Source organism: Labrus mixtus, chromosome 5 (assembly GCF_963584025.1).
Source record: "Labrus mixtus chromosome 5, fLabMix1.1, whole genome shotgun sequence".
NCBI classification, from domain to species: Eukaryota; Metazoa; Chordata; class Actinopteri; order Labriformes; family Labridae; genus Labrus; species Labrus mixtus.
The window spans coordinates 27,843,548-27,869,297 of NC_083616.1; the positions used below are offsets into that span (position 1 = coordinate 27,843,548).

General features: G+C 42.5%; 2 protein-coding genes and 2 non-coding genes across 4 annotated transcripts; 1 reads left to right on the forward strand and 3 right to left on the reverse strand.

Annotated features, from left to right (window-relative positions):
• Positions 1–1,892: 1,892 nt before the first annotated feature.
• Positions 1,893–7,415, reverse strand: mak16 (MAK16 homolog (S. cerevisiae)). Its single transcript, XM_061039164.1, has 10 exons — positions 7,229–7,415; positions 6,185–6,234; positions 5,504–5,613; positions 5,344–5,408; positions 4,928–5,079; positions 3,149–3,203; positions 2,989–3,063; positions 2,669–2,776; positions 2,503–2,568; positions 1,893–2,343 (listed from the first exon to the last, which is right to left on the reverse strand). Exons 1-10 carry the CDS (start codon positions 7,241–7,243, stop codon positions 2,119–2,121), a joined length of 921 nt encoding a protein of 306 aa, XP_060895147.1. The 5' UTR covers positions 7,244–7,415; the 3' UTR covers positions 1,893–2,118.
• A 558-nt stretch (positions 7,416–7,973) lies between these two features.
• On the reverse strand, positions 7,974–8,072 carry LOC132975047 (small nucleolar RNA U13). The gene has a single exon (XR_009673221.1). It is a non-coding gene; the product is annotated as a small nucleolar RNA U13 (small nucleolar RNA).
• Positions 8,073–9,302: 1,230 nt separating this feature from the next.
• Positions 9,303–9,401, forward strand: LOC132975045 (small nucleolar RNA U13). The gene has a single exon (XR_009673219.1). It is a non-coding gene; the product is annotated as a small nucleolar RNA U13 (small nucleolar RNA).
• A 256-nt stretch (positions 9,402–9,657) lies between these two features.
• On the reverse strand, positions 9,658–24,566 carry spinb (spindlin b). Its single transcript, XM_061039172.1, has 7 exons — positions 24,458–24,566; positions 17,516–17,842; positions 17,307–17,355; positions 16,751–16,845; positions 16,476–16,631; positions 16,124–16,357; positions 9,658–15,964 (listed from the first exon to the last, which is right to left on the reverse strand). The coding sequence occupies exons 2-7, from the start codon at positions 17,565–17,567 to the stop codon at positions 15,765–15,767; spliced, it is 786 nt and encodes a 261-aa protein (XP_060895155.1). The 5' UTR covers positions 17,568–17,842; positions 24,458–24,566; the 3' UTR covers positions 9,658–15,764.
• Between the last annotated feature and the right edge of the window lie 1,184 nt (positions 24,567–25,750).

Below are 25,750 nucleotides of genomic sequence, written 5' to 3' on the forward strand. Positions count from 1 at the left end.
TCTGATTGGACGACAGCCGCCTTCTACGACTGTGATGCTTGAGTTTTTGAATGAAGCCCCTCCCCCCGCTGTACAAACACACCGGGCTCACAGGTTTTCACTCAGTTTGTTGATTTTCATCACTTTGTAAACCGCATGACACCTTCGCTCAGAGACAAAAACAAAAAGTAGAGACTTTGTTTGCTTCTGTGTGATTTTAAATTTTTCTTTTAGAGGCTTTTAAAAAGTTTCCTTAGACCAAAGGGAACGTAAAGTCCTCGGAGGAGTCACCATAAGCTTCTCTTGCCAAAGAAGATATGATAATAATTTAACGTCTTTGTATTAAACAGGAGAGACTCACAGCTGCAGAAAATATTCAACTATATTCCCCCCCTTTATTACAGCTAAATGCAGAAAACCTCTACACTTATTTAAAACACTGCTCTTAGATGAATCTAAAATAAACGATCTGAACAGTTCAGACTGACGGAGACGCTGAGATCGGGCTGAAGAGTGAAATATTGACTGTCTGTACATTTCATCCTTTTCTTTGTCGTCTGCTGAAGTAACAACCACGCTTCTCATGATTCTTTATTTATATTTCAACCTGTGAGGATTTCTTCAGCTGTACCTTTCATTGTACCACCGTGGGGATTCAGTTCTTTGTAAATAAAGTATATATGCTGTATATACTCAGAGCAATGTGCGCTGTGGTTCTTTTCATTTCTATCAGAATTAAAGTCGACTCTGGAGGTTAAAACATCACAGAACAAATCTAGCTTGAATAGACACTTTATAAATTTGAATTGGCAGTAATTGTATAGTTAATTAGTATTTTTAGGTAGACAGACCAGGGATGGTTGTTCAGCGCCTGTAACTCACTGAGTTTTTGAGTGAGAGCTCTCAGATTTGCAAGTATTCATTATCCGCTTTTCCCGTCTAAGGTTGTCATTGGGCGAGAGACGAGGTACACCCTGGACTGGCCGCCAGTCAATCACAGGGCTGACATATGGAGACGGACAACCAGCCTCACTCACATTTAGAGTCACCAGTTAACCTGCATGACGAGCATGTCTTTGGACTGTGGGAGGAAGCCGGAGTACCCGGAGAGAACCCACACATGCACGGAGAGAACATGCAAACTCAACAGAGAGAGGCTCCTGCAGGACAGGGATTCGAACCAGGAACCTCCTTGCTGTGAGACAACCGTGCAGCCTATCCCAGATTTGTTAACTGCAAATGCAACAAATTCAAACCTTTATAACACTTTTTTAGACCACCTGAGTTAATATCAAAGACATGTTGACGTGTATTTGATATCAAAACACGAGTTGTAAAACACGGTAAATGGACTCGAGCTTGTATAGCGCTACTCAAAGCGCCTTAACACCGCAGGTCACACCTACACATTCACACACTGATGGTAGAGGCTGGTATGTAAAGTGACCATCAGAGAATCTTGCCCAAAGACTCATCTGACATGTAACCTCAGGAGCTGGGGATCGAACCTCCAACTTTGTGTTTAAAAGACGACTGACTGTAAGATGCTTCAGTCATGAAGATGAAGAAACATTTCACCTTTAACTTTCTTAACAGAAACAGTTTAAAGGAGCGGTCCTTCTGAAATCCTGTTGTTGTGAAAACTTAGTGAGATAATCAACTTATTCAGACGATTCTCTAACCTCCCTACCAAAGTCCCATTTCTAGTCCTCTAACTACCTGAAGCTCTCAGGTAGATGAACCTGTTAAACCAGGTCCAATCCACAGATCCAGATACAGATTTCATTTTCACGGTTAAACTTTTAAATGACCTTTAAAATAAACTCTCACAGAACAGAGTTTCTGTTTCTCCAATGAAAAACACGAGTCATTTTATTTACTCTCAAACGTTCCAGACTAAAGCCAAATAAGTATTAACCTCGTCGTAACAATATATGTTTTATTATTGTTGTTGTTCTTACAGGAAGTAAAGACGGGGAGTAAAGACGGCGGGTGAGAGATCACTCGATATAAAACAAACAGTCTCAGTTTGAGGACTAAAAGTCTCCTGTGTGTGTCATCATGGTGGGTGTGTCCTCAGCAGAGAGTCCTCTGACCTCACACACAGCTCACAGTCTGATTGGACGGTGTGTGACATCACTACGTGGTTCTGCTCTTGGAGGCGGGCTCTGTCTCCTGCTCGTACTCGATCTCCACGTACGCTCTCTTTTTAATCGCCGCCGAGCCGTTAGCCGGAGATTTTCCTTTCGACCTCGAGGCCTTCGACTTTGTCTCCACCTCCATCTCCTCCTCGTCCTCGTCTTCACTCGACTCCTCCTCGTCCTGCTCCTCCTCGTCGCTGCTCGTCCTCAGTTTGTTCATCTCCTGAAGGAGGAAACGAAACACGTTCATGGTTAAAGATATTTCAACAGGAACGAAGCCGACACTAATCTGACCTTTTCTTAAAGGAAGAATGTGAGACTTTCTGATCCAGTAGATGTCGCCTTTGAGCTCCAGCATGAATTAATCTGAGGAATGATTTACCTCAAAGTCGCTCAGGTCGCTCTCCTCTACTTCTTCTTCTGCCACAAACTCTCTCTTCCCGACATCCTGCAGACAGACGGAGACACGTTTAGACACTTAACACACACTACATATAATCACAGTGAAACACAGAGAGTGCTGTCTAGAAGACCGCCTCCATCATCACCTCGTCCTCCTCTTCCTCGTCCTCTTCCTCCTCTGACTCGCTCTCTCCGTCCTGCTTCTCCAGCGCTCTGTCGAAGGCGTGGACGGGGAAGTTGTAGATGTCTCCGTACTGAAAAAATAACAAAACAAACAAATCCTCAAATGTTATTCTTACTTCTTAAAATCAAAGCTGATGCACTTTGTTCTGTGGCATAAATTACCGTAAAACTTCTAATAAAGCGTGTAATTGAATATTTAGTGTTTTAGTATTTAAACTCTAATTCTCTCTCTTATCATCTTCAAGTTAAACTGTTCTGTGTGCTGAGGATCAGAGCGTCGTACCGTTCCCTGTTTCAGTCTCTCCAGCAGCTCCTTCTCGATGGCGTTGTCCAGCTGAGCGGCGATCAGAGCTTTCTCCTACAAACACAAACACGGACCGGTTCAAACACCTTTAGGTAATTTATTTTAAAGATGTAGAGTCGACACCGTGGACATGACTCACCTCTTTCCTCTTCTCTCGCTGCTCCACCTTCCTGCTCAGAGGAACCAACTTCCTCCTGAAGAAAACACAGAAGAAGAGTCAAACACAGACGAACCTGAAACGCTCCTCTGACCCCTCGATGAAGACGAATCTGGATGATTTAAAGTCACACCGTTAACCCTTAAACTCCCTGAAGAACACCCTAAAGATGAACTCTCCATGATTACCACGTTTCAGAAATACGTCTGTGAAACATTTTCTTAAGTTGAACAGTGAACAAAAACATTTATCCAGTTTCTGTTGAGCTCTCTCTCTCTCTTTTATTGGGTTGTTGTTGCAATCTGTTCTTTGTTTTTACAGTGTTGTAGTCTTTTTATGTTGAGGAATACAGTAGTGTGTAGTTGTAGTAGTAGTGTGTAGTGCAATGTATTGTTGTTGTAGTGTGTTGTGCAGTGTGTTGTTGTGTGTTGTAGTGTGTTGTTGTGTGTTGTTGTTGTGTGTTGTAGTGTGTTGTAGTGTGTTGTTGTAGTGTGTTGTTGTAGTGTGTTGTGCAGTGTGTTGTTGTGTGTTGTAGTGTGTTGTTGTGTGTTGTTGTTGTGTGTTGTAGTGTGTTGTTGTGTGTTGTTGTAGTGTGTTGTTGTGTGTTGTTGTAGTGTGTTGTGCAGTGTGTTGTTGTGTGTTGTGTAGTGTGTTGTGCAGTGTGTTGTTGTGTGTTGTTGTAGTGTGTTGTGCAGTGTGTTGTTGTAGTGTGTTGTTGTGTGTTGTTGTTGTTGTAGTGTGTTGTGCAGTGTGTTGTTGTGTGTTGTTGTAGTGTGTTGTGCAGTGTGTTGTGCAGTGTGTTGTTGTTGCAGGGTGTTGTAGTGTGTTGTTGTTGTAGTGTGTTGTAGTGTGTTGTTGTTGTAGTGTGTTGTTGTTGTAGTGTGTTGTTGTGGTAGTAGTGTGTAGTGCAATGTATTGTTGTTGCATGGTGTTGTAGTTGTAGTGTGTTGTTGTAGTGTGTAGTTTTGTGTTGTTGTTGTTGTAGTGTGTTGTTGTTGTAGTGTGGTGTTGTTGTTGTAGTAGTGTGTTGTTGTGTGTTGTTGTTGTGTGTTGTAGTGTGTTGTTGTTGTTGTTGTTGTCGTGTGTTGTTGTTGTAGTAGTGTGTTGTTGTTGTTGTAGTGTGTTGTTGTGTGTTGTTGTAGTAGTGTGTTGTTGTTGTTGTTGTAGTGTGTTGTTGTTGTTGTTGTTGTAGTGTGTTGTTGTAGTAGTGTGTTGTTGTAGTAGTGTGTTGTGTGTTGTTGTTGTTGTAGTAGTGTGTTGTGTGTTGTTGTAGTGTGTTGTTGTGTGTTGTTGTGTGTTGTTGTTGTTGTAGTTGTAGTGTGTTGTTGTTGTTGTGTGTTGTAGTGTGTTGTAGTAGTAGTAGTGTGTAGTGCAATGTATTGTTGTTGCAGGGTGTTGTTGTTGTAGTAGTGTGTTCTTGTTGTTGTAGTGTGTTGTTGTAGTAGTAGTGTGTTGTTGTTGTTGTTGTTGTAGTGTGTTGTAGTTGTAGTGTGTTGTAGTGTGTTGTTGTAGTAGTAGTGTGTTGTTGTTGTTGTTGTAGTGTGTTGTAGTTGTAGTGTGTTGTTGTGTGTTGTAGTGTGTTGTTATGTGTTGTTGTGTGTTGTTGTTGTTGTAGTAGTGTGTTGTTGTTGTTGTAGTGTGTTGTTATGTGTTGTTGTGTGTTGTTGTTGTAGTAGTGTGTTGTTGTTGTTGTAGTGTGTTGTTATGTGTTGTTGTGTGTTGTTGTTGTAGTAGTGTGTTGTGCGTCTGAGCAGGACTTACTGTCTCTTGAGGACCAGTTTGCGCATGCGGATCAGGTACTGAGTGATTTTGGTGAAGCGTTGTTTACATTTGTGTCGAAGGAATCGAGGCCAGTAGATCAAATTCTCATCGATCTGTTCCAGAGCTTTCTCGTAGTTCTTACTGAGCTTCACCTGCGCACACACACACACACACACACACACACACACACACACACACACAGAAACACACACAGTCAATCGGTCAGTATGTCCAAACTTTCAGCAGAACATGAAATACATCTCTTCTGTCGAATGCTTCAAATACAAACAACAATCACTACTAGCAGCTTATTCAGTCATTCTTAATCATATTTTTAAAGTTCTGCTCGGGTTATAAAAACATTCTTATATATGAAATAACCGACAACAAGAAAAACCATGAAACCTCCTGCTCACCTTCTCCCACATCTTGGCAGGAAACGCCGCTCGCTCGATCACCTTCATGTAGAGGAAAATCTGACCTACAGCAGAGAGTTTAAACGCATGATGATCTGAGGAACCTGGAGCCATTCAGGTGTGTTTGGTAAACCATGTACTGAGTGTGTGGAGTCTTTACCTTTCTCCTCTCTGATGGTGGCGTACTGACTGTTGGCCAGCGGGCAGGACGCGCGGTTACACAGCCCTGTGATGTTGAATTCATTACGACAGAAGTTCTGACTCTTTGTCCTGCACAGAGGTTTGAGAGAAGACGTTCAGCATCAAAACTCCATTTGATTTGAATGTCATGTCAAATGAATTCTTACATTTTAGTCCTTTAAGCTTTACATTTAGCAATCACAAGCCAGCTGAGTCATATTGACTAAACTCATGATTCACAAACATCTCTTCAGTCGTTTTCACATCTACACTCCTGAAATTATCTAGATCGTTTCATTTCAGGAGGACTGCTCCGGAGATTCTCCCGACCCTGGCTGTTCACATATTCTCCTCACAGCGGGAGACTATCCCTATCAGACCGCGTTCACACATACAGCTCCTCCGGGTAATATCTGGAATTTTCTGCAAATGTGAAGGCCCGATGTGTGACTGAATGTACTGTCCAGGTAACCAAAGAAAGTAGTGAGTCTGTCTCTTACTAAATGCAACAAGATGCTGATAGGACAGCATGATTATAGCACAGGTGTGCTTTGTACTAAACATTAAGAAAACTATCTAAAAATCTTATTTTTCTTCTCATTTTGAAACAGGAGGAGTGAAGAACAGAGAAGTGTTTTAGGAGGTTTCGTTTCAGACTTACTTGACTTTGTAGGAGCAGAACTGTTTGTTGCCAATAATGTCCCAGATCACCTGCAGGAAACACAATTAACAGGTTACACACTTCATCAACGCTGCATTAACAGCCCTGCTTAGATTATTATTATTATTATTAATACTTAAAACTTTATTTAAAAACAGATGTTTACAAAGTGCTTTGACTGACAAAACAAAGGCATGAAGTCAGGATAATAACAGAAAAAACCTCAGATAATCGAGATATGAGCATTCGCAACAAACACATGGCAGAAGTCTGATAATTATTTTTTGTAAACATGTGATGCTCTCTCACTGAGCATTCAGACACACATTTTATGATCATGACGTTGATGCTTCAACACGTTTTTTATGTAGTCAATACAGATACTCGAGGCCTCAGATGGAGGGAGAAACCTGCTTATTGTTTTATTTTTGATTCAGGAGAAACACATTAAAACTGTGACTTACAGGGAATATGCACTTTATATTATTTATTATTGCAAAGTTATCCAACATCACGTGATTGTTTTATGATTTTAAGGACCCTTCTTCTGAAACTGTTTAAATAGACATCTTCTAGTAAAATCCAAACTCTGTTATGACACAGAAAGGGGATGTAACAGTCAATAGAAATACAAGAAACGTCGATTGATCGTACATGTAATAAAAGATGACGATGTAGGATGATGCCGAAATAAAGTTTCCATCAAACCCATCAATGTGTAAATGTTATGAGAGCCTTAAAGTTGAGTGTTTTTTCTCAGAGAAGCCAGAAACCTTAAAACAGACATTTTTATAATGAAGTCTGGCGTCAATGTGACATTTAAACAGGATCCAGCTAATTAACTAGTTTAGTGCCAGTGTCTCAAATACGGATATTTTACATATAAAAGGATATTACATATTAAGTTGACAGTCGTTCCAGAGAAAATGAGATTAAATATAAATCACACAAAACATATTTTACAAAGTTACCGGCAGGCTAACGTTAGCATCGCGGCTGGTCAGCACGTTGGGGGGCAGATTCAGATTAAAGTATCACACTTACGTCGTCGTGTTGCATGTTTCAGATCTTCACGGAGCTGACTGCTTCAGCTTAGAGTCTGCTGTTTTGTTTGGAAAGATATTTTAAAGAAAGCAGTGTCGATCTTAGATGAGTTTGTCCGTCTGCAGAGCCACATGTACGGTCAGGGAGCCACCATTTTTTGTTTGCATGGGCAAAGTCGCGGAATGCTGTGACGTCAACGCGAGAGAGTATCGCGAGACTTTAAAGAAAACTAAATCTATGGTTTTTATGTATTAATGTTTCGAGTTGATCTTGGATTTCAAGTCTTTGGAGTGACGTGTGTGCATCGTGTTACAGTCAGTTATAAAATATAAATATATATTATATGATATAGTACAGTGCAATATAATATAATATTCTGTAATATAATATAAGTCAATTCAAATATATATATATAATATAAAATATGATATAATGTAATATAGAATAATAATTATCAGTTATATAATATAATACAATATACAATATATATATCAATCGTAAATAATATTAATACTGTAGTGTGGCATGAGAAGGTGACTTATTCAGATGCTTTGTTAATTATTTGTTGCTTATTCTATTTCTATTATATTCCAAATATATTCCTATACTTCCTAATTCTACATTGTATTTAAGAAACACTTTAAATGTCTACTTTTTTTTTCCATAGGTTTATTTCCATCTTTCTGCAGTAGTTATTTTCACAGTTATATAATCATTGTATTGTTAAAGATGACTTCCAGTCCAGGATCAGAAAGGCTGAGGCGCACTGCGTAACAAGGAAAGGCAGCACCTTTCACAGATGAACTGTGAATCTCCAATCATCACTTTCATGAACTGGAAAGATCATACAGCCAACATGGCGCTGAACGTTTCTATAACGTCTCTCCACCTCTTTCACTCACGGTCCAACATCTTCACACCTCGACATGTTTACATTTTATTCTTTAGAAGTTGAAGTTGAAGCAGTCAACATCTTCTCTTTAGTCTCATCGTTAATCTGAAATTAAAAACAAGAAAGCAGAGTTCTTTAATCTACCTGGAGCGGTGCATTGTGGGATATACTACGGGAAAATAAAGCAACTGTGTCCCCTAGCGTCCTGGAGGTTTACTACACTTGTATGAAACCTTTTTTTAAAAACACAAGATATACTTTAATTCACTTTTCACTCTGTTGTTAAACATGCTACACACACACACACACACACACACAGAGAGAGGTTGAAATACACACACACACACACACACACACACACACACACACACTCAAACAGGATCCTATGGACATGCATTAATGGAGAGATGTCAGAGTGAGGGGCCCTGAGCTGGTGGAGGGATGGGGGGCCAAAGGGCATCTCGGAAGTGTTCAGGAAGTGAACTAACCAGCACCGGGACTTGAACCGTCAACCCTCCGTTTCCAAACCCAGGTCAGACTGAGCTCCATCGTCCATATAATAATGAATCATTTTACATTCTCGCACTTAGATTTACCAAAGGTACACCTGAGCAGTTTGTTTCTGTGAGAGGTTATGATAATAAGAAATCATTTAGGTTTAAAGAAGTAAAGACTGAACTGATAAAGTAAGAATAACACAAAGTCAAAGCTGTTAACAGAGCATCAATAAACCAAGTGAAAATAATAAAGGCATTCAAAATCCTTCCTCTTACAGCGCCTGATGGCTTAGTGGTTGTGACATGTGCCTCGTATAGTCCTCGTCGAAGTGGCCATGGGTTCGAATCCAACCTCGGGCCATTGCTGCATCTTGCCCCCCCCCCCCCCCCCCCCCCGCTTTCTCCACCCAACCTTTCCTGTCTCTCTTCAGCTGTCCTATCCAATTAAGGAAAAAATGCCCACAAATTAATTACTTTCAAAACACCGCTCCAGGTAGATTAAAGAACTCTGCTTTCTTGTTTTTAAATTCAGATTAACGACGAGACTAAAGAGAAGATGTTGACTGCTTCAGCTTCAGCTTCTAAAGAATAAAATGTAAACATGTCGAGGTGTGAAGATGTTGGACCGTGAGTAAAAGAGGTGGAGAGACGTTATAGAAACGTTCAGCGCCATGTTGGTTGTATGATCTTTCCAGTTCATGAAAGTGATGATTGGATATTCACAGTTCATCTGTGAAAGGTGCTGCCTTTCCTTGTTACGCTGTGCGCCTCAGCCTTTCTGATCCTGGACTGAAAGTCATCTTTAACAGAATTATATTTATCTTATTGTGAAAATATTATTATGAAGTGTAAAGTATTGTTATCAACACACTCCAAAGAATTAAGTAACAATATAGATATGTCTCATAATGTGGGGGGTGGGGGAGGGTCATACAGTTGCTTTATTGATGTTTTTATGTAAGGCACTTTGTACTTCTTGTGACTCTGAACTGAAGATCTGTGTTGCAGTGAAATCCATAAAGAACGGACAGACTCCCGAGTGAAAAAACAGAGAAATGGTTTATTTTAGTAAATAGTGTGAGATCTTCACTGCTGTACAACACTGGCATCTGTAGTTGGCACTCTTTAAAGGGACAATCCGCCCAAAAACAGACGTTACACAGCCGTCATCACGATAACTGCTGGCATATCTGTTGGTAGGAAGATTTTCTTTGTTTTCTTTTTCTATATTTTTTTTTGCTCAAGAACCCCAAAAACACACATCAGCCTCTGGGACACACGGTACAAAAAAAAACAGGGAAAGAAAAATTAAAAATAAAACAGAAAATAAAAAACAAAAGGCACCCGAAGCCACAACAGACAGAAGTCAGCCGAACAACTGAAAACTACACAGACATGCAACTCACATCGATTTACACCGAGCTAGAATATAGGCATGCAAAAACAACACTGCTCTGAACAGGGGCTGATCGACAGCACACACACACACACACTCTCTCTCTCTCTCTCTCACACACACACACACATCGATGTTTTTCTGTAAAATACCAACAGCGTGTCGGCTCCTGAACAGACGACTACTCATGTCCACATCACGGAGGCTGAGGATCCACCCAGACACAGGTTTTTATCCCCCCCCCCCAAATAACCACCCAGGAGTCGAGCATGAATCAGCCTGGAGCCAGGTGCATTGTGGGTAAAGCTCCCATGACTACCAGGTCTCCTGTAATTGTGACGTTTTTCGATGGCCACCAGCTGATTTTTAAACAAGTTGCCTTGGTGACCGGAGTAACAACAGGTAAAAGAAACAACAAAAAGAAACCAGGGTCGGAGGAAGAGGGCGAACAAAGTCTTCTAGATCCTGAAACATGAAAATCTGCTCTCCAGATTGTTCCCTGTGGACGATTTAATCTGAAACTATAGAGGTCTGGAAATGTGTGTTGTTATCCTGTGACCACAATGATTTTAACAGCTTGTCACACCGAGCTCCACTAAACAGCAAATGTGTTTGTTCTGTCGAGATGTCGTGGTAAAGATGTCGTGGTAAAGATTTCTAAAGTGTTTATCCAAATAAAATGAATTCCAGAATCAGGGCGCAGAGACCTGGAGATGAAAATGTTCCTTCTAGAAAGATCTACTCGCCTCAGATTTACACCGGTGTATTCTTAATAAAGCAAGATGCATGTTCTGGCTCACACTCAGTATGCTCCAGAAAATTCTAAATCTGTAAACGATTCTAGATTCTTATACCTGAACAATTCGTTGAAATATGAGTATTTCTCTGGAACTGACTCGTCAATGAGGGTGCTCTGGATACGTTTAGAATCCGAATCTGGGTTTCAATATGAAAACAGGTGTTCTAGACTCAGTTCTGCTCTCCTTGTGTATTTTTTAAAATCTAGAACATTTTTATGATGCAAGTTCTAGAATTCTATATTATTTATGAATTTTATTTGTCGTCTTATCAAGCACAGAGGAACGTGGTTCAACCAAGACTCAGAACGAACAGATCCAATCCAACCCTCGCACAGAATACAATCAGAAGTTTCTTCAGACGGCTCATGACTCGTACGCATTTGTATTGGATACATTTCAGAAAAATCACCCTGATTCTAGAGCTGATCCGGATGCACTTTAATGCCAGATATAAATAAGAGTACTGACTCGACAATTCTGGCACACTGTTTCCCCACCAGACAGATTCTAGAATCAGAACTGGTGGGACCATGCGAGTGTTCTAGAATGTTGGATTGCTCCAGAACCACATTCTAGAATCAGAACTCAGAGCTCACACACATCTTTGACTGATTTGATTCTAGAGTTGAAATAGATGTGTGAATGCTAGATTCTAGAATTAAGGCGATTACTTTGAATTTGAGTTCTTTTCTGGAACTGACTCTACAATGAAGGCGTACTGTTCCCAGCCCGGTGCGGGGTTCAGATTATAGAATGTCTTCTAGAATGTTGTAGTTCTTAAATTTGATGAGTATGTCTATAGGCCCCGCGTCCACCTAGCGTTTTTTTTTCCGGGCAGAAAAGCGTTGGCTGTGCGCTCGGGAGTGTTTGTGCTCTGACAAAAAAAGCGCTGGTTACGTCAACAACGCCTTTCTGAAAAGTTGAAAGTTGAAAGATTTTCAACTAGAGCGCTCAGAGCGGCCGCACGAAAAAAGACGCTGGGCGCTGCGCTTTTCATCCAGGCGGCCGCTTTCTGCTGCCAACGTTCTCTACCCATTTAAAACATCTGAAAAAAGACGCTGGCTCTGAGAGAAAAATGCTAGGTGGACACGGGGCCTAAGAAAATCTTATACAGGACCATCAGAAATGTGGTAAAATTCTTGGATCAAAACTCTCCGACTTAGTTTGAAAATATATAGAAACCTCTAGAATCTAGAATCTGAAGCTGTGTGTTACAAGGAAAGGAAATGTTTTTGTTCTTCAGCAAATATACTAAGCGTATAATTTTGATTGGATCCACTCCAGAAACTGATTCCAGAGCAGTGATGAGTGCGATATAAGTCTGATGAGTCTAGAAGCATTATAAGTTATTTAAATATGAGTAAAATGTTCTTGAACAGTGCAATAAAGGGGAGTTCCTTTCAACTGGACGTGTGGACTCAGAGTTAAAATGTCTGTTTTAAAATGTTCCAGTCTGTGATTATTATCATGGACCATGACAAATGAGGTAAACAAACCAGACTCTAGAAAAGCAAAATAAAGCAGATAGTGTGTGCTCTAGAATCGTGCTGAATAACCCGAAGCAGTGTCTTATTAGTGCAGCTGTCGAGTTGCTCCTTCAGCAAGATGTTTCTGTTTAAAAAGGGAACTCAACCCAGAAATCAGAGTGATTCTAGAGCAGTCATCAAGCTGATTTGACGCTAGATTCTCAAACTCTAGAATAACCAATCCCTACAAGATGTTCTTCAACCAAATGTTCTTCCTCTAAGGTAGTATCAGATTGTCTGGGATCCAAAATGAGGATGCAAAGCTCTGTGAATCAAGTCTCTAGACCCTGATTCTATCTTCTAGAGTGGTGCATCCTTTAAGATGATTTCTTTTGGTAAGAACTGGGAAGGCTCCGATCATGTTGTACCATTTCCACAAAACAAACGTTCACATTCCAGCCTCTTTATGTTCTGGATTAAAAACTTGAGAGGATGTTTCACAATATCAAACAACAGATTTGCAATACATCAACATGTTATGGAGCAAACACCAGGGAGCCAATGCAACAGAACTAACACCAGGAATTTTCTAGATTTGAGAAAGTCTGGATCCAGAAAAGAGAACCCTCTGTTTTTGGAAACTTTTACCTTCTTCACACACTTTTTGTAAAAGGTCTCTGAGTCCATTCAGGCACATGAGATGTGGGTCAGGCAACATGGCTGTGTATGCAAATGTATCACTGGTAGTGATGCCTACGCCTACTGTGGTGGCTGCAGCTACATTTGCTAAGAGGACAGGAGTGTTGGAGGGGAAATGCATGAGGGAGGATGTGCCAGCCTCCCCTGTAAACAAAAAAAAGAGGGAGAGGGAGGCATCCCCAATCCTCTGTGAAAACGTATATTTCCATATAAGAAAGGAGAGATTTGTTATCAGGCAAACAGCTTGGGAATAAGAATCATCCTACTCACAAACCAAATTGAGTTGAACTTCAATCTTCAAGAAATTTGGATGAAATTTGAACTTTTAAACCGACAAACCGTTTCTGAACGCTACCTGGGTTATGTACAGTATCCACAGAACAACATGAGGTGAACGAAACCAAAGAAAACGTACAAAAGGAAAACAAGGCGATCTGTGTGCCAGCTGGTATAAACATATAGACAAAGAGGAAACAATGCAGAACTTTGATATCAAAACAGAAGTGAACAGCAGCAGTGGGCAAAGATTAAAAAAATATATTAAAAAAAACTTTGTATCAACTCCCAACAGATGTCTAACCAATCAGAGAACAGAGCTCAAGGTCGCCTCGTTCAGGAGCAGGTTTACAGTTTCACTTTCACTCAGGTTTACTGGCGTGACGGTTTGCTGATTTGTTAAACTTTTGAGCTGATTGTTTTTGAGGGATTAATACTGCAGCAGCCGTCTGAGAGAAGCCAATGAAGTAAAATTCAGATACTCAAGGAAATGTTCACATGGTCAGATGAGAATGGAGATCCAGTCTCTGCTTTAACACAACGGGTCCTAACAGAACGCGAGCGCTGCACACACTGCACCCGTTAAATATTTCCATCCAGTTTCTCCTTGCAAACAGTTTCACATGTGGTGCTTTTATTTTGAAGGTGGACACACTGATGGCGCGGGGGTTAAAACGGCACACCACATGATGCTGCTTCGCGCTGCGTCATTTGCAGAATCAAGCTGATGCTAACATCGCGCACTGTTAGGACACACTGTAAGGACACACTGTAAGGTACGTTTTTTTAACCCCCTTCTTAAACATCTATTAGCGTCTGAAACGATTTAAAGGTCTCTTTAATGAAGTGCTATTCAGAAATGTATGGGAGCCCTAAAAGGACATTTCATAACTCATTATGTTTGCTGTGATAATGAGTACATTTAAATCTTTTCTAGAAATCTCCAGAAATTAACTCATCACAGGAAAACCATTGTTGTTATAATAATAATATAAATAAGTCAAGAAACGACTCGTTATCACGGGGAAAACGAGGAACAATAAAAAATGTGGCTTCTGTAGATGTGATTGTTTATTATTGGACATGTTAGTAACCATATTTGGAGACTATGAAATGAGAATAAACGAGCTGTAATAAAAAAAAACAAAGATGTTTCCGTAGTTGAAATGATGGAAGAAATGTTCTGAATTAAAGTCTCACTGGTTATAAAAGTTTAATAAGAGGGTTAAAGAAGAGCGATCAAATCATCTCACAAAGAAGAAGATTTGACTAAATATGGACGTTTCTTTGACCGCAGCTCATTCTCATCCGAAGCATTTTCATCCTCGTTCTCAACGATCTGAAACACTTTTTTAACAAACGTCTTTTGGCACAAATATAAAATAAATCCGCCCACATCAGTCGAACCTTCATGTTCAACCGTCACCAGAAAAGAAGAATTTAAATCCTGTCTCAGTAATTTTTATCTTTCGCTGCTCAAACTGAACCTGGGAGTCGACCATGAGCGCTACGTGCGGCGAGCAGCCGACTGGTTTCATGGAGACGGCTAACGACGCTACGGCGCCCGTCAGAACAACTGATGCAGCCGAGCAGCTCATCGCCAAGTCCTTCTGGGTAATGTAGGAATCAACAGCGAAATAAAAAAAAAAGACAAATGATTAAAGAATGGAAAAAGAAACGAGTCTGTGTCCTCTGGTTTTTCCACTTTAAGAAGGCGGGGTCAAGAAGATGCTCTCTGATTGGACAAGAGTTTCTCCCGTGTGTCCATTTACAGCCTCTGTGAACGCCTTAAAGGGGCCCTGTAGTCCCGAAGTCCCATCCCTTCATTAACCCGGCAGACGTGGCAGACCCGTTCAGCCCCCCCTCCTCTGGAAACGTAATGGTCTCAGACAGTCTGACAGGGTCTCAGGAAAGGGGGGAGGAGGTCTGTGCGTTTCCTCAGGTGGTTTCAGAGCAGCTTAGACCCTGAAGAGAATCGTATCAGACCTGTCAAGTTTGGTCCGGAGGGGTGTCAGGATCGTGACCTCGTAGCTCTCTGGACGTCTCAAGTTGCAGGACTCAAGTTTTCAGACTGAACCAGATTTTATTGGAGAGTTTTTGTTTACATCGGGGACATGTTTAAGTTTTTATTCCAAATGACCCTGAATCGCTCGCTTGTCTTCTTCAGGGTCGTTCTCAGGGTAAAGGTGTCAGGTGAAGATGTCCGGACATGACTGATGAATGATGGATGATGAGTCAACACACCTCAGGGGGGGGGTCTTCTGTAGACCTGTAGCTGGTCTCAACGTTTTTATTTATCAGGATTTTTCTTTTTAAGGCGTATCATGAAAAAAAGAGTCGAGGGATGTTATCGTCTGTCTCAGGAGTCTCTGTAGATCGTAGGGAGTGTCAGGACGTTTAAGCTGTACTTTTCTTCACTGGGCGTCGAGAGGGGGGAGGGGGGGAGCAGGGGGGGTTCAGTGGGTCTAGGCAGGTCTCAGTAAGTCTTTATCTGACCACGTTTTCAGGTCTTAAGAGGTCTTGACCAGGTCGTAGACGTAGATGTGGAAGTCGTCGTCGAACTTGATGAAGTAGACGGACGGCTTGGCCTCCACCTGGTGGATGACCATCCCCGACCGCTTCCCGCCGTCCTCTTTGGCGTACTCCACCTGCTTACCCACCAGACTGTCCACCACCTCGCCGGGCTCCCGCTCCGTCGTCACACTGTCGTCTTCAGAGAGAGAGAGAGAGAGAGAGGTGTAAGTTATAAGTTACATGCAGGCTTTAAACTTCTGTTTAAAGACTAAATTTGAGCCTGAACCCGGTGCCAAAGTAAACCCTGGTCTCTCTGGTCCATCAGAACCGGTTTCATGATCTTTTTTTAACTCACTGGAGTCGGGCATGATGCGCAGGTCTCCCTCCTTGTAGTCGTCCAGCAGCTGGTACATGTAGAGCACCGGGTCCTTCTCGTAGGTGATGTAGAACCAGGCGGTCATGATGGGAGCGCGAGCCAGCACCATCCCCCTCCACTCCTCCTTCGGCCCGTCCTCCGTCTCAAACATGTGCTCCACCGCTTTCCCGATCATCGTCTCCGCCAGCATGGAGTCGCTCACGCGGGCCGGAGCTGGACCAATCACAGACGGAGTCAATGTGACACTCAGCGGTCATCAGAGATTAAATGTGGGTGACCGGTGAAGCCCCCAGCCTCACTACATTATTAACACAGCTTGATTAGTACTCACCCACTCTGTCAGGGAGGACCTCCAGCCCCACCACCCGCTCATCGCTGTACAGCTCCAGGCCGTAGATGCAGTCGAAGCCGTCGTATTTGATCAGGTATAGCGAGGGGTTGACAGGAACCTGATCCAGGACCGTCCCCTTCCACTGAGACGACTTACCTGAGAGGAAGCGGACACAAAGATTCATCAGCTGATCAGAAACACACGGCCCGTAGTTTGAACAAAACGTTCCCTCACTGTCATAATGGTCACAGTAAATCTGTTTAAATCTGACTTACTGCCCTCCTTCCAAATGTGCTGGATCCTGCAGCCCACTATGTTTCTCCTGGGCTGAGCCAGAGCCTTACTGGGACCAACACTGGTTTTCTGTTTCCTGCAGGAAGAACAACAAAGATAAGATGACAGTGATGATGTGGATAGAGGTGGACAAGAGGAGAAGACGAGCATTGAAGAAAGAGGAGTAAATGTACGAGAGATGCAGATTAAAAAGGAAGAAGAGGGAGATTCAAACAGATGATGAGCTTCAGTTCTGACTCCTGCTTTCAGTTAAAAGTCACTTCAGGCTTCTTTACATTATTAATAATTAAATAAGATGAAAAGAAACAGCTGCTACATTGCTTTCTTCAAAGACACCAGACCCAATGATACATAAATGTAATTTGACATTTCAGATGGTTGCTGGTCCATCGCTGCCTCCTTTGTTTTTGTGTTACACTTATATGAAGGAGCAGAATGTAACTCTGACCCCTAGTGTTGAAAATGGGTACTGCAGACTAAATTTAAAACATTGTAGAGAGCTCTCTCCTCTTGGCCGCACACGTTCATCAGACTTACTTGTGTGTGTTCTTTTTCTTCATCATATTTGCAGAAACTCCAGAATGTCCTGAAACACAAACATTCAGCGTTCATTAATCAGGAGGGTGGTGCGTTCATGGACCATCTGACATCAAAGCTCTGAGAGTCAGGATGCAAACAGGAAATCGTTGTTTGATTGTGTGATATCTGGTTTTCATTTTCAGTGTTTGATGTATTCAGGGACTCACCCCCGTCTGCTCGGGGCCGCGGGGCCGCTGGGCTCTTGAATGGGGTCTTCATTCATCCACCTGTATGGGGGCAGCCAGCCAGGCCGCCGGTCGGGGCTAAATGCTGGGAGTCTGTGTATGACACCAGGCAGGGGGGGGTGAGGATGGAGGGAGGGGGGCAGGGGGGAGGAGGGTAGGGAAAGGAGGGAGGAGGAGGTGGGAGAGAAGGAGCACCAGGAGTTAGGCCGGGCCCTTGGCAGGCTGCATACAGGCTGGGGACAGACTAAAACCTGGAGACTGAGGCGAGGTCACAGCTGATAGACTCGATGAGGACACAGTATGTTCAGCCTGGAGGGGACAAGAGGGACGGGCATGAGAACAGGAATGATGATGAGACGTGGATTACATCACTCAGTACGGTGATAACGACGTGAAGGGACAGAAGTCACTAAATATTAAAGAGAGTCCATCAGCTCGGACTCACAGTTTCACTTTCTGATGTTCCTGTTTGACACAAAATCTGTTTGCTACGTGTTTCTCCTGAATCCAAAATAAATCAGAACTTTATTTTTTACCATTAAATTGGCAAAAATTCAGTCGATTGTTGAAACCGATGTTTTCTTTCACAGGTAGAATAGAAACCTGTCTGCCCGTCAGATGGACGGAGTCAGTGCAACAAATAGAGATACAGAAAGAGAGATTACTATGCAGCCGCTTTCACATCTGCACTCGTGAAAATATCTAGAGAATTTCAGGAGGACTGCTTCTGAAATCCTCCTGATCTGAAGTCAGAGTGAAAAATTCTGCTGTTTGCGTTCACACATGCAGCTCAGCACGAAAAACCTGCTTATTTTGAAATGACAAAATGAAAATGCTTGCCTGTTTTATTACTCGTGAAATGATGGATTGTGGATGTCATATGTCACTTTGTTGGCGCGGTCTGTTCAAAGTTAAATAAACGAGACATGATCCTAAAAGTTCCTGAGCAAACAGTCAAAGACACAAACTCCTCCCCCGGGTCGCTTGTTTTTACTTTGACAAAGGAACGCATGTTTAACAAAACAAAGGCGACATCAGGACAAATTAAAATCTTCACCTAGTTTGAGCTCTGTGACTAACCAGATTACTGTTGAACAAAGACGTTCGACCTCCCGATCACAAGCACAGGTCACTGGGTCAAAGGTCAAAGGACAAAAAACCAGCTGAAAACGGAGATTTTTCTCAGCCTTTGCAAAAAAAAAAAAAATAATTGCAAAAGAATGAACTAGTTTCCTACAAATGGATGAACTGGTTGAATATCTGCAGCTGTGGTTCAGTGAAAACATCTGTTCTGGTGTCTGAAACATCAGAGGAATAAGGTTGTGTCTCTAACTTGTCAATTCCTCATTTAAAGTTTTTTTATTACTAACAGGACTGCTGCACAAAAACACAACTTTTAACTTGTTCACTTTCTGTCTGTGAAGCTCAATGACTGATATATAAACCTTCATTTAAGGTGTCAAATAGGGTCGTTACAAAACCACACTTTTGGATAAAGTAAGTAATGTTCCTCAGTGACTTATTCCCTATTCCGATGAACAGAAACTGAAACTCAGACTAAACATCGTCTAGTGTATAAAAAACACTCCAACAGTCCAAATCCAGCACAGTTAAGTCGTTATCACATCTACACTCCTGAAAAGATCATTTCAGGAGGACTGTTCAGGAGATTCTCCTGACAGAGTCCGCTATACGACGCTATAATGAGAATATTTGCCTTTTTATCAATGCTATGTGTAGTCCAAAAGGATGACAACATCAACAAACGTCACTCCCCCCTCTCACTGGCTCGAGCTGAATTCTCCTGATTAATATCCTGCTGCGTTCTCACATCAGCTCACTCGGACTTGCTAGTGGGGGTCTAGTGGGGGAAACTCTGGGTGAAAAATGTGGCTGTTTGCGTTCACACATGCAGCTCCTCCTGGGAGTTTTCTGCAAATGTGAAAGCCCGTTATTTCAAAAGGTCTGCAGTTAAACGATGTACTTCGGTTTTCAGCGTGTGCAGATCTTAGCAGTGCTAACACTACCTGCTCGTCCCCGCAGGTTAACATCCACATGCCGTTTTCACACATCAAAACTCACAGGTTAACTCCTGCACACTGTGTGAATGGCACAACCTCATGAGCAGTTTGTGCGTCACCTCGTCTGCTCTCTGTCTGTTTGTAAGAGACACAAATGTAACTTTTGAATCTTCATGTGACGCCAAAAAGGAGAAATGTCAGAATGTGCCAACCTATGAATTTGAACGGTCGCCCGCTGCTCTCCTTCGTTTGCAGGCGGCAGCTTTTGGTTAAATGATTAGTAAAGCGTTGGTACTTTTCAAAACTATAGATCACAAAAATAACAGCTTACACCGCTTTAAAACACTTGATACGTAAAAGTATTTAAGTGCTTAACAAATCCAAAAATAAAAATCTGAATGAAGTCAAATCCAGAGGCAGCAGTGGAGGCTAAAACAACAGATAACCAGAGAAATGTTCTGTCTTACAAGGTCACACACACACACACACACACACACACACACACACACACACACACACACACACACACACACACACACACACACACACACACACACACACACACACACACACACACACACACACACACACACACACACACACACACACACACACACAGAGCAGCACTGCTGGGAAAAGTACAGAAGTGATATGATGATTTCGCTCTGAAACACAGAAGCACACTCCTGTTGTTCTGCAGATAACGGCTTCACGGTGATCAAATCTGTGATAAACACGGGGGGGGGGGGCTTCTGAGCGCTGCACGATGCACTACAACAAGCACAAACTGCAACAGAAACCACCGAACCACCGACCCCTGACACACATGCAGCGTTGCAGTAACTCTACCCGACAGCAGCAGCAGCAGCAGCGCAGGCTGTGATCAGAGCAGGATCAGACCCGGGATCGAGCAGACCCAGGGGGGGCCGAGGGGGGGAAGATTAAAGCCAGAGAGGCAGCAGGAGGTACAGATCTGACGTGGGGGGGGGGGGATTAAAGCTCGGGACTGAGGATGAAAAAGTGATCGTTAAAGGACCCGAGATTTAGAGATGTGACTGCTTCCAGCATCAACACACAGCTACAAGGACAGTGTGTGTCAGGAACACGGGGTTTAGTTCAGCCCGGAATCCCTTTTAATCTCTCCTCGCCGTATCAATAAAACAGCAGACAGCAGAGCTCAGGCCGAGCAACCTTCACACGCCTCGTTTTGTCTGACAAACATCCTCGGAGTGAAATCACTGAAGATGAGGAAAAGCAGTGAATTCTAAATTTATCACCGCAGCTAATAATCAACAGTTTTCATGAGGCGATCCAGAGACAACCTGCACACATCAGGTTGTAATTCAAACTCGTTAGTTTTAAGTTTCTGGTTCCAGCTCCTCGTGTGTGCAGATCGTATGAGTGAAGAATCTATCTGGGCGATGAAACCAAACCAGACACTAACAGGAGATGTTTTAGATGTCAGCTTGATGTCGTCAGATGCATCATCATGTCCCGTTATTAAAAATCGCGACTGAGCCGAGCGACTTCAGATAAGACTCCCTCCATCCAGGTAACGCTGATATGTCAGCAGGAGCTCCCCCACGGAGAACAGGGCGTCGTGCTCGTAGAAAACCTGATGAATCAAAAAGAGACTCCTCATCAGAAGGAGCACGTCAGACGTCAGCATGAGACGTCAGAGAGCTCAAAGTAAGGCTGTGAAATGGTAAATGGACTTGAGCTCGTATCGTTCTTTTCTTCTGACTACTCAAAGTGCTTTTCACACCGCAGGTCACACCGACACGTTCACACACTGATGGTAGAGGCTGCTGAGTAAAGAGACATGCACGGTCGACGAAGCAGCGAGAGCCACTTGGGGTTAAGCGTCTTCCCCAAGGACACATCGGACATGTTGCTGCAAGAGCTGGGAATCAAACCCCCGACCTTCCGGTTGAGAGACGACCGACTCTACCCACTGATCCACGCTGAAGGTGAAACGTCACAGGGGCGTCAATATTGCGTCTGAACAGGGCTACCCTAACGCATTATCTCAACGCATCATCAACTTTAAAGATATAAATATTAAATATATTTTCTCATCCCATCTCGATACATCGCAAGAACTCGATACTGTGTTCACTTTTTGTCTGCAATCTTTGCTCTTTGCTGCTGTAACACTGTACATTTCCCCATTGTGGGATAAATAAAGGATTATCTTAACTTATATATCGACCAGCTCTACGATCCTCTGGGCGCTACGGCCAACTCTTCAGAGTCTTCTGGTGTAGCCAGCGGTCAGCGGTGACCTTTTCTGTACGACGGGCAACTTGAGGAGCGATGGTGGAGGTGGTGTTAAGAGACGACAATGAAGAGCTGCAGCTGCATGCAGATGTGTGTTCAAATACATTTGTAAAGCTTAGCGTTGTTAGAGGACTGCTGGTGGAAGTGCACGATGGCGGATTGTGTCCCGCCTGTCTTGCTCTACACACATAATGTTTTCTGAAAACAGCCAACAGCTCGTGGACGATGACTACTCCGACTACTTACAGAAAAAAGAACACTTAGAAAAACTAAATCTAGATTCTGCATCTTTCTGCAGAATCTGTAAACAGAGCTAACAGCTGTGCAGACGCCGGTCCGCCTCGTATGACGATGCAAAATATATCTAGAGTTGAGCCTTTTGAGAAACCTGAGCAGACTCATATTGGTGTAAAATCTCCTTCTTTCTTCCTCATATCTGCAGATCTGTCAGTAAACTGTGATTGTTCCCACGCTGGAGGGTCTCCAGGTGAGATTAGAGAGAGGAGAAGTTGATCTTCTCTGTCAGTCATTTCTTTCAGTCACAAATCCCTCAAAGGATTTCTCTTTTGACATAATCGAGCGTCAGTGTGCGGTTAGTCTTTGAAGCCGGTTTACATCGAAAGCCGAGCCGTGTCATCACCACTACAGGGCCATCACACGAGGACACACGCTGGCACAACAAGACACTGCGAGGAAGAGCAGAGTAATTTAGTGGAACCTGAACAAGAAGCCCTAATCTGACGCTGCAAACAGCTCTCCTTTAGAAATCTCTGACAGAGGCAGAACATCCGCTGGAAGAAAACACAAACAAACAAAACAAACACATGGAGCTGGAAGCCTCAAGAGGCGCTTTGTCAAGAATTTGTTGGTTAAATAATTCAGAGTAGAAGAACAAAAATGCCATTTTATAGAAGCTACTCGTGTTTTTAATTTACCCAAAAGTCCTTGAATGTGACATTTATCACTATCAGGATGTGAGTGACCTATAAAAAGGGTGTGTGAGAGTTTCATCACGCCGCTCATCAGCCTCGGGTAGATGATGGACTCTTTATCTTTAGCTGATGATGAATAGTCGCTCTGCCGTTTGTCTGGCAAACCGTCCAAAACGGCCGTGTGGGGGCGCCTTAAAACAGTCTACCTTCTCTCGTCCAAACAAATCCAGACCATTCAGGACCAGAATCTAAATTTCCCAGAGGAGCTGTATGTGTGTTTTCACTCTGACTTCACCCGGAGTTTCTCCTGACAGACCCTTAGTATTTTTTTCCCGCAGCAAGTCCGACTGAGCTGATGTGAGAACGCAGCAGGATATTCTCCGGAGAATTCACCTCGAGCCAATAGAAGAGGGAGACCGCTACGACCCCCGACCCGTAAATAAACGACTGCATTACGTTTTCTGTTCGTCAGTTTGTCGTTCTCTGCTCTTTTGTGGATGTTGTCATTCAGTTGAACTACACATAGCTTTGATTTAAAGGCAAATATTCTCATTATAGTGTCATATAGAGGACTCTGTTTCTTCGGCCCCGGCCCCTCCCCCTCCCCTCCCCTCCCCTCCGACAGTGATAAGTCTCCAGCTGTGAGGTGCATGATCTAGATATTTTCAGGAGTGCAGATGTTAAAACTGCTTTTACTGAATACGGCAACTTTTCAGAGACAAACCTGTGAATTGTAACGGAAACATGACGTGAAACACATGACAGCCTCGTTCTTTGTCTTCAGTTATGAATACGTACAGAATGTATGACCACATGAACATATGTGACAACACGCCTCAATCAAAAGAAGCACCGTTCGCTTGTATGAAAAACTCTTCCTATTTACTGCGATTAATTCAGACTTTTACGATGCATTTGTATCGATAACGATACATCGCCCGGCCGTATCGAGGTCTGAAGGGAACGACAACATGCCTCAACACAGTGACTTCAGAAATCAGTGCTCAGGTGGACAAACTGTCAACATTCAATGTCAACAACAACAAGTCATTCATTCAGAACTGTCAACACAGTCCAGATGTGAGGGAGCTTCAGGATGACCTCACCTGGGTTTACCTGTCAGCTCACTGTCCTCAGCTTCATCTGCATTTCATTGTTTGGTGTTAACATTTTCTCCACACACACACACACACACACACACACACACACACACACACACACAGCGTGATTTAACACTTTGAAAACAATCAGCTCACATTAACATAGCAGCAGGCAGTCTGTTAGTATGTCTGCTGTGAGTGAGTGAATGAGTGAGGAGGAGTTGCTGCTTGTTTTGGCTCATGATGAGGATGAAGATGACCAGCCAGAGGTCACACTTTACCCTCCTTAAATACCTGACGAACACACTGCCACCACACCTGAAAGGAGCCGAGAATATTTTTAAAATGTGCAGTGATAATTGGTCAAACCCCCCTACAGACGGCAGCCATATTGCGCCAGTATTTACAAAACCCGCATCGGTGCAAAAAAAAAAAAAAAAAAAAAAAAGGCGCAAGCGAACAAAGGGAGAGGGGAGGTCTGTGAGGGAAAAACACTGGCGCTATGCTAGCTGGTTTGCGGTAAAACGTGAAAGCGGACAAACGGGCCGGTTAACGGCTCGCTCGGAGGTGCCAGGGGCCGCAGATTCTTACCGATGCAGCAATCAGTGTCGCCGCATAATCCCGATCAGCCGTCGTAGCTCCAAATTGATCCGCTCTGCCTCCGTTTGGTTCTCCGCTGCGTCAAGCTAGCTGCGCTAAGATGGAGGGCGACCGGAAGTTAGGCGGTGCAGTTTTCAAAATAAAATAACTGATTTTTGATGCAATGTTATTCAAATATATCTATATCTTATTTACTTGAAAACAATTAAGGAAAACTAAACGTGTTTATCATTAAGATACAAATAAATAAAAACATTTGTAAGGAGAACTTACCTTTATAACTGTATGGATATTAGGTTTTTAACCATACCAGATTTTAAACTACTACTAAAAACCAAACTTTATCGATATCTGTTTCACCAGGGCGGTGAATTATCTAATTGCTGAATATTGGCAGGTTTGCAGTGAAACCAGCTATTCTGTCTGATGTTAATTCCTTATTTAGAGTATTGTATCACTAGTTGGACTGCTGCTTAGAAACCTATAAAGTTAAATTCATCACTTACCTTCTGAGGTTTAATGGACTGTTTTAACTGTTTGATATTCAATTTTTTTTTTAAAAGGTACCACAATGTTAAACTTTAATATGATTCAAATAATATTAATACATGTTTTGATACCAAGGCAACAAAAAGTCACAGACACCTAAAAGTGGGTAATTTTTTTTGTTAAACCGAGAAATATTGCAGTCAAACCAATTAACACTGTCACTGGTTAATTTGTGCAATTTAGACATTGTCACCTGCTCTGCTCTGTTTGCTTGTGAGATAAATTAATGTTACTTTTGCAAAGGTGCCACAAAGACTTGGAAAGGGTCAATATTTGCAGACCAGTGAATTTCAAAAGACCACCGCAGCTCTTTTTCAACATGTTACATATCAATACTTTGATAATATCAATCATTTAAATAACGAAGATTGTAATGTGGCACCAAAAATGTTGACAACATAAAATGGATTTCACAATTTAGCAATATTTAGAACAAAAAATGCTTTAAGACAACTTACATATTCTTCTGTAAAATGTTTCACATGTACTATTAAAGTCTGCCTGTTATTTTGTTTTAACTTAACTCAGATTTATCCCTGAATCACTGGGCTTTTGTTTGAAAAGTTTCTAACCGGACATGTCATTCATTATGTTGGTTTTCTTGACAATAGTTTGCGTTGAAGCCAAAAATTCTTGCACCGCCGAGTCCCGCCTTTCTCCGTCTTGCTAAATAGTGATCCAAGCGGATGTCGGCAGCGCGCTTTAGCTGCTACTTCTTCCTGCTAAATAGTGACA

What these genes read in the sequence shown, in the direction of transcription:
- mak16 (XM_061039164.1), bottom strand. An exon ending in TTCTGCTCCTACAAAGTCAA is followed by an intron (nt 5,614 to 6,184) that starts GTAAGTCTGAAA and finishes ACCTCTGTGCAG; the next exon opens with GACAAAGAGTCAGAACTTCT. An exon ending in AAACTGGTCCTCAAGAGACA is followed by an intron (nt 3,204 to 4,927) that starts GTAAGTCCTGCT and finishes TGTTTTCTTCAG; the next exon opens with GAGGAAGTTGGTTCCTCTGA.
- spinb (XM_061039172.1), bottom strand. Translation starts at nt 17,567, where the DNA reads ATGAAGACCCCATTCAAGAGCCCAGCGGCCCCGCGGCCCCGAGCAGAC. An exon ending in GCGGCCCCGAGCAGACGGGG is followed by an intron (nt 17,356 to 17,515) that starts GTGAGTCCCTGA and finishes TTTGTGTTTCAG; the next exon opens with GACATTCTGGAGTTTCTGCA. An exon ending in GCGCATCATGCCCGACTCCA is followed by an intron (nt 15,965 to 16,123) that starts GTGAGTTAAAAA and finishes CTCTCTCTGAAG; the next exon opens with ACGACAGTGTGACGACGGAG.